General features: G+C 47.9%; 1 protein-coding gene across 3 annotated transcripts; it reads right to left on the bottom strand.

Annotated features, from left to right (window-relative positions):
* Nucleotides 1–2,170: 2,170 nt before the first annotated feature.
* LOC100273873 (uncharacterized) lies at nt 2,171–6,260 on the bottom strand. 3 transcript variants are annotated; one of them, XM_008660064.4, is made up of 4 exons: nt 5,820–6,260; nt 5,650–5,717; nt 5,060–5,186; nt 2,171–4,971 (listed from the first exon to the last, which is right to left on the bottom strand). In XM_008660064.4, exon 4 carries the CDS (start codon nt 4,890–4,892, stop codon nt 2,565–2,567), a length of 2,328 nt encoding a protein of 775 aa, XP_008658286.1. In that variant the 5' UTR covers nt 4,893–4,971; nt 5,060–5,186; nt 5,650–5,717; nt 5,820–6,260; the 3' UTR covers nt 2,171–2,564. The 3 variants fall into 3 exon arrangements, with proteins under 3 accessions (XP_008658286.1, XP_008658285.1, NP_001347409.1); XM_008660063.4 differs by having other exon boundaries at nt 6,026–6,260; NM_001360480.1 differs by lacking the exon at nt 5,650–5,717 and having other exon boundaries at nt 2,308–4,971; nt 6,026–6,175.
* Nucleotides 6,261–8,474: the final 2,214 nt, after the last annotated feature.

The raw sequence follows: 8,474 nt of genomic DNA, 5'->3' as shown, positions 1-8,474 counted from the left end.
TGGGTTCGGTGATCTTGGCGAGTAAGGAACAGGCGCGAGGTCCAGCCGGGGTGCTGCGTGGACGGCAAGCACGAACTCCAGCGAGTCCACGGACGGCGGGGCAGACTGCGACGGCGTGCAAGCACGAGCGAAACTCCAGTGAACAGTAGATGGATGAGGACTGTCCGGTGACGAGCTGGGCACCGCGTGGGCAGAGGTTTGACAACGAGTGGGGCTCCGTCGAGGTGGTCCAGGCGCGGTGGTTGTGGCGCGGCGTGAACACGAGAGAGAGCGAGGACGAGGAGCGAACTTGGGCAGCGAGAGGGAAAGGGCTCAGCGTCCATTTTATAGACGAGGGCGAGGGGAGATGAGAGGGTGCGACAGCGTCTTCAAGCACCATGAATGGCGTCCATCAATGGGGAGAAGGAGTAATGGGGAATGGAGAGAAAACGGACGGTCGCGCGGGACGTGGGCGCGGTTGGGCATGGCGCGTCGGTGTTGGGGCTCGGCTCGGTCGGACGCGCTCCTGGCTTGGCGCGGGATGGCAACGGCGCGGACGTCGGGGCGGATGAGCAGGGCGCTGCTGCGTAGACGCGGGGAAGCCGGGGTGTCGGGCTGGGGCTCGGCGCGGTGGCCTAGCGGATGGCGGGGTCGGGCTCCGGGTCGTGGGCGGCCTCTGGTCCGGCTCAGCGCAGGCACTGGGCGACCGGCTCGGCGAGCGGGTGCTCGAGATGGCGACTGGGTCGCGTCGGGCGCTCGGGGAAGGAGCACGCACGGCGCGGGCGCAGAACGGGTCGCGCGTCCTCGGCTTCTGGCGTGCAGTAGAGAGGCAGAGAGGAGGAGAGAGGGAAGAGGTGGCGGCTGAGACTCCACCAGGGACGCGCGGCGGCTTCAACTGGGAAGGAAAAGGGGAGGGAGAAGAGAGAGGCGCGGGTGGGGCCCACACGCGAGTGAGAGAGAGTGGTAAGCAGGGGCGGCCGGCTTCTTCATGGGCCAAATGGGCCAAATTCGTTAGGGTTTCGTTTTTTCTTTTTTTTCTTTATTTGTTTTCCTTTTGTAAATTCGAATTATATTTTTAAGTAACCCTAAATGTCAGAATAATTATAAATAAAATATATTTTTTAGACTAATAATTATTATGTTATTTATTTACTAGGATTTTCATTTAAGAAGAAATGTTATTCAATAACCAAAAATCAATCATGCGTAATGAGAAATCAAAAATCATTTCAAAGGCAAATAAATAACAAACACTTAAAAGAATTTTTTAATTACCATAAATATCATTATTAACTAAATGTATTATTTTTATTTAATGATTTTCATAGTGTTACAGTCTCCCTGTCACAATCTCTACTTCACTTTCAATTTTCAAATTTTACTCTTCAAACAGTGCAGCTATGGGTGACAATGAGTTTTAAATTTTACACTATAAGATTTAAGGATCGGATCGAATTAGAATCAAACTCTACTCCTACTTATTTTTAAACTAAAATTTATTTACAACCCTACCATTTTGTGAAGAAGCATTTGGATTGTGATCTATTATCACCCCTATAAGTGCAGCCTAATTAGTCCTTGGATCCAAATAAGGTCATTACATGCTTGTCAGTGCAAATGCAACGAGGACATGTAAACCAAAGTACGGACACCCCATAGAAGGCATCTCACGAAGAGCAATAAAGTTGGACCACTTGGACCCATTTCTTTCCCAGACAACCAGTTGGGCCATGCTCTGCTAGACTGCCACGCAATCCAGCAGGGCCTTCCTTCCATTTCCATGAGTAGGAGCGTAATCAGATCCGATAGTGACAGATATTACTTGTTCCATAATTACTTTTATATAAGATTTGAATGAATATCAACATCTTAAATATCCGTAAGTCTATAAATACAAATCAGATACTAAATAATCAAACTCATATACGGATGATCTCAGCCCTCTAACACCGAATTCAAATATGAACGGATATAAATACAAATAGATAATATCCGTGCCATTTATTACATCCCTAACCATGAGCGTTTTGAAGACAAGCATCAGCTCCGTTTGGAAGGAAATTCAACCATGACATCACTATTAAGTTCACAAGTACAACAGCTCGCCTCTGCTCAGATTGGCACCCAAATAGTTCCAGTCTGCGTAGAAGAGAACTCTCGGGCTCTCGGCTAGGCAAAATTCAGATCAGTATTTCCCAATTACAACTGGCAAGTCGGTAAATTGAGCTGCAAACCAAACACGATGCACATGCAGCAGTAGAGAGCCTTGTTAGCTGACAGCACTGCCGCTGAACAAGTAGGTAAAGCAATAAACACTAAAGCTCGGAGTTTTCAAGCATCACACACATGCATGCATACCTAGACACAGTCACGCATCATGCGTCCAGTTGTTACAGGAAAGGTTCACAACCATATGAATACATAACCAACCATGCAACACAGAGAAGCTCAAAAAGTAAACGAAGATAGCTAGCAGCCCCTTTTTTTTTTTGATACACTTACTTAAGAGAGAGCAACAACCATCTGTGAGCTGCAACTGAGAGGCGAAACCACCCGCCAGCGATGGGGCCATGCACCTGCCGCGCCTACAGCATGCTGTCGGTCCTCGCCGGCAGACGCCTGAAGAAGTTGAGCGGGACAGATGGCATCTTGTGGCGGAACCTGGGGTGCCTCAGCACGTACAGGCCTGCGAGGAAGACCACGACGCGGAACGGAGTGACATACAGGACGATGGCGGCGACGAAGCAGAAGACCACGAACAGCGCGGTCGCCCTTGGGTCCCTCCAGCTCAGCAGCGACTGCAGCCGCTCGCCTTGCGTGGCAAGGTCGCCGACCACGGTCTGGATCCTCCCGGCGACGCTGCGCAGCTTGTCATACCGCATCCGCACCAAGTCCGGTGGGCGGGAGGTGGGGAAGGTGTCGAACTCCTCGTCAAGCTCGTCCGGGTGGGCGGTCTCTGCGTGGGAGAGGCGGGTGTCCATGTGCGGTGGCTGCCTCGGCCGCCACCTGTAGTACCACACCCCGATCAGGAACAGGTAGAGGAAGATTGTGGGCAGTATCAGCTCTGGGTATAGAACCAGTATCATAAAGAGTACATGGATCAGTACGGTGGTCAGCGGGTTCTTCCAGTGACAGATCTGATCGAACCACCTCGCCACGGCAAACAGGGGGCTCAGGACACCCGTGATACGGAAGAAATTTGCCTTGCTCTTTCTCATGCTCCACATGTGCGAGTCCACGTCAAGCATGTATTCCACGATTTCCTTCCGCAGCGGTGGCTCTGCACGGCCCAGCCTTGTGGAGACAATGCTTGTGGCTTGGCGCCTCAGGTTGTCCACCTGTATCACAGACAGCGGGTGCACATAGTGCATCTTGGGCAGCAAGGGCTGTGAGTACAGATGCATCATGTTCAGCAGTGATGAACACGTGAAACGGACAGCGAGCTGCACCTCACCCATCTTCTTAACACCACCAGGTGTCAGAACAATAAGAGGGTATGAGTGGGTATACACCCGATCAGTTTCGAGTGTCGAGAGGCGGATGCGGACCTTCCCAATTCTGGTGTCCCTCGCACCATTGGCCTTTTCCCCGCCATTCAGGTGGCAATTGTCGAATACACCAATTGTGACCACAGTGCATGGATCATACACCTCCCAGGTGTACTGTTCATTCCATTTGGGAGTGAAACTGTCGATTATAGTCCTGGTACGCACCCATTTTTGTCCGTACTTTGCAACACAATATGCATCAGTTGTGCCACGCCCATCCTTGGTCTTCATTGGCAACAGGCCCTGTGCTGTCAATATACCCAGTTCAAGAATGCCAATGCTAGGTTTCCACAGGGGCTTTGCAGTTGGCCTTAAATCACTACTGTAATGTGTTGACTCATCCAAGACATGATATCCACCTTCAAGACATATTCTCAAGTGGATCCGGCTTGAAAACTTGGTCTCTTTCTTCTGCTCACCATCAATAATCACATGCTTCTCAAGGTTATACCACTGGCTGGTTAGCAACCTGTGATCCAGCCTCCGGGGTACATGCTGCAGTGCAATGATTGTCCTTCCAATTACTTCATCCTTTCCTGGGGCCACCCTGTCCTCTACACTCAAAACTAGGTGCTCTTCAAATGGCTCAGCTGCAACAAACATCAAGTCCTCATTCCACAATGGATTCAAAGTCCGGCTTGCCAATGCCCTGGTTCTTTGGACTTGGTTGCCTAGCATTGCTTTGACATAAACTTCAGGGAACCTAGTCTTGTCATTTGGTATAAGATCCTGGGCTTCAATGACATTTACACGGAGATACCAAAGCTTTGGAGTTAGATACACTTTCGACCTAATGCTTGCAAGGCCATCACCAGGGACGGAGGCTGCATCAGAATGCCATGCTTCAGGGAACGCTTCATCAGCTTGAGTACCCATCCAAACAGCCAGCATCAACTCCCCCTTCACCTTGTGCCCATTGCGGTCTTCCAACCGATACCATTGTGGAGCCAATGGGCTATCAGGTGGCACTCTCTTTGGGACCTCATTCAAATCAAATATAACACGTCCAATGAAGTCATCCTTGACAAGATCCTTGTCCTTGACCAGAATCTCCACAACTGATGACTGGATGCGCTCCTTTGCAAAGGCAAAGACCTGATTCCACTCCGGGTTGTTCTTCTTCTCGAAATGCCCAGTTTGGCCCTTATAATTTCCTAGTTTCACCTCAACATAAGGATCACAACTCCCAGTGATGTCCTTGTTCGGAAGTTCCTTTGCTTTTACCACTCTTACATAAAGGTACTGCATCTGCTCAACCAGGTCATATGTGGTTGTGAGCTTGTCACCAGCAGCTGCACCACCAAGGTGAGGTGTGGTTTCCTTCAAGGAGTACTCCTCCGGACGGAGCGGTGGCCTCTGCATCATCTTGTTCGAAGACAAGCTTACACCAAACTTCTACTCACGGACTTGACAAAGTGCCAAGAAAACCCAGTCGTCGCTTGTCCTAAGAAAAGTAAACAGCTAGCTTTAGATAGTTGCTACAAGGAAAGAACATTAATGAACAATAATATGAATTAAGATGAAACTACTACCTCTGCAACAAACTTGTCGTGCTACACGGCTTAAGAGTATTTTGAACATTTCCTCATCTTGCTCTGCGGGGGGGGACCATTTGAATTGAAGAGAATGACCTCCACATCACCATTCAGGGGAAAAGACCTGCAGCAAGTATATGAAGCTGGAATGAACAAACCAGGTCTGCATTTCACTCAGTCTAAATCCCGCCTGAGAACTGCAGCCATCTGACTTCAGATATTTAGAAAACATCGCAACAGACGGATAGTGACTAAGCGAAGCATTACCGAAAAAGAAAAAGAATAAAGAAAGAAACCCTGAAAAGTAGCCATCTTTAGTAGCTGCGCACCAAACCAAGGAGGAGGAGTTTGGTCCATCGTAAAAGATAAACTAGACTCGACAGCTACTGCAGTGAGAAGCCGAAGTATTTCTAAATAAGTATATTTTTTCTTTTAATTTTGAAGGGAAGAGTAAACGGAACTCAGCGCACATGAAAGTTAAAACAAATACAGATCTAAAAACACCAGCGAGCAAAGAGCCAGCATCTTCCTCAGCGTTGCAAGAAGCAAAGAGGTACAGATGGGCACCAATAATTACATAGCTTTACCTTTTTCAAACTCGCTAGCCTTCTTTTTTTCAGCTTTTTCCCACTACCGCCCTCATATCAACGATGACCTAAGAAGCAAAAAAAAACAGATCCCACGCCATTACCACCCTAAAGAGCTCAAGACAACAGAGAAACCACCACGCCTGTGGGGTAAAGGTTAAAGGCCTAACCCCTTGAACCACGCCGCGCTATGCCGGCCGAGCAAACGCAAATTCCTGCAGCTACTCGGGGAACAGGGTCGGACCAAGGAACCGCGGTCGCGACCACCGGCATTACCATTTCCCCTCACAGGCTCGAAGAGACCAGTAGAATGGAACCAACCACGCGGGACGAAAAAGCCTGAGGGCAAAAACACAGGGATCTTTGGGCTGCTTACCGATATCACGCGTAGAGGCGCGCGGCGAGGAGGACTCAGAAGCTTCGTCGGTGGACAGGACGACGGATTTGCGCAAGGTCTTTTTCGGGTTTTTCTTGCGAGCAAAAACAAAGGCAGTAGAGAGGAGAGAGAGAGGGAGGTGCAGAGGAGGGTACTAGAGGGGCGTGGAGTGCTCGATCGACGGGGACGAAGTGGAGTGAGGGCGGGGTTTTGGTTTTGGGAGCGCAAAAGCCCCTCACCGGTCGGCGCTTTTCAGCGGAGGCCCTCGGCCTTGGTAGGATTTTGGTGGAAGGACCGGTCGTCTGCCTAGGGTTCCGTGCCAGCTCAATCTGCATTGTCGTTTTCTGTAGCTTTTGACGTGGGGTGGGCTTCGTCGCCATTTGTTGCATGGTATACTCCCTCCCGTTCTAAAATTCTTCTAAAATTCTTGGCGTTTTGGACATAATCTCATGTAACAAGAGATAAGAGTCATTAATTATAATGCACATTCTTTGTACTACCCATATTGAATAGTTTAATGTACTACTTACAATCAACTTCCGAGCACGCTATCTACTTGCTTCTCTTGTTAGTGTCAATTTACAACGAGTTCGACCAACTGCTTCGTCGTTAAATATGGCAATGGGCCCGAAACCCGAAAATCTCTGATTTGTAGCTAGTAATATGATGGTTTCTCTACTTGCATGTATGTTAGTGGGTAAAAATCTCTACCCGTTGGGTAGACATGTATGAGAATTGGTGGTGTACCAGTGGGTAAAATATACTCACATCATACTATTATTATCAATAATAGAGCACATCTTAGCTAAAAGAAAATCCTTCTCCGGATATTATTTGTTTAACTATTACTGCCAGTTTGGGAACCTCAAAACCGGAGGGGATTGAAGGGGCTAAAATCTCCTCTTTATTCAATTTTAAATAAAAAGGAGATTTTAGTCCCTTCAATCCCCTCCGGTTTTTGGATTCCCAAACTAGCCCTTAAGTTATATAATCACATGTTTGCTATATTTTAAGATTAGCTTATATTTGTGTGTCTATTTGACATTTTAAGAAATAGAAATATTAGAATATAAGATCTTTTTAGTGGGTATAGGTTATTAAAATTACTCGCACGAGTTTAGATATAGAACAGATTTAATACGTGCAAGCGTATATGGATAACCCAAATAGTATAATTTTTATTGATGGTATTACCAACAGATACTCGCCGTAGCAGCAAACGGCCCGGGAGTCACGCACCGCACATAAACGAATTAGGCGTAAGCATGGAGGGCCTTGGCGCAAAATATCCATAACCGCGCGCCCGCCCTGCACGACCACGGGAGGTCGAGACAGCACTCACTCGATGGTACCGTGCCCCGCGCCCCCGCCCCCACGCGACAGCTCGGGGGCCCGCCGTGTATATTCGCGTCGGTCTGCCCGTTCCACTTCTCTCTCTCTCCCTCGCTTTGAAATCCGAAACCGGCGTGCGCTCGCGTCGAGGACGGGCGTGCGCGGATTTGCCGAGCCATGGACCGCGGTCGGGCTCGGGCACGTGTTGTTTCCGTCTTGCCGCGCTTGGACCGAGCCCAGACGCCCCCGGCCAACTCGGCGTGGGCCTGGCGCAGGGTTTAGCTCTGGCCTGCTTTTAAAAACCGGCGAGGCCCGAGAAGGGCGGCACGACCAGGCCCGTGAGAAGAAACAGGGTAATTTTTTCTACTGTCAGGTCTGCAACGGAGTGAAACCATTCACATTCTCAGAAAAGAAAAGCAAAATCATTGGCAAAAAAAAAACTGCGGAAAATAAAAGGAACATTGTTAGTATGGTACAAACCCTGAACTACGGATGCTGTAAACGCTCATTTAATTAGGTTGGATGGTTAGACTCGTTTACTACTTTCTAAGTAGATGTACATTTATTCAAAAAAAAATTGTACAATAGGAAAGTTTAGGTATGAAATTCTAGATCTAATTGTTACACGCATTAGACGTGATACTTTTTTTCAACTTGGGCCTGTTCAGAAACTCCGTTTCTTAAAACCATAGCCTATAATACTACAATTTATTATATGACATGACAAAACTAAAATATATTTTATATTAATTTAGGCCCTGTTTGGGAGAGCTTCACTTCAAGAATTCCAATTTCGTTCGAACTTCTTCAACCCAAACAGGTCCAGCTCCACGAGCTTTAGTTTTAAAAAAATCGAAACTAGAGGCCCGTTTCATGAAATTCATGAAGCTCCTTAGAGGGTGCTTCAAAAACACTGTTTTTATATCTCCTCATGAAGCTGTACGAAAATTACCCACCATGCCACTGATTACGCAACATACAACTTCCGTTCTCTCTAGCGACAATCCACTAATCATCAAGGGTAATCAAGGAAACCCACACAAATCAATTGTACTATAGAAGTTGAAGTCCATATACAAACCAAACGCTCCTGGAACTCACCTTAACAATTTGCTGG

The sequence above is a fragment of the Zea mays genome, chromosome 9, assembly GCF_902167145.1.
Source record: "Zea mays cultivar B73 chromosome 9, Zm-B73-REFERENCE-NAM-5.0, whole genome shotgun sequence".
Classification (NCBI taxonomy): domain Eukaryota; kingdom Viridiplantae; phylum Streptophyta; class Magnoliopsida; order Poales; family Poaceae; genus Zea; species Zea mays.
Note: the sequence above shows the minus strand (reverse complement) of the source record. Positions and strands in the feature narration are given on the sequence as shown.

Bases quoted from the DNA above. Each gene is read 5' to 3' on its own strand.
- LOC100273873 (XM_008660064.4), bottom strand. From the start codon at position 4,892: ATGATGCAGAGGCCACCGCTCCGTCCGGAGGAGTACTCCTTGAAGGAA.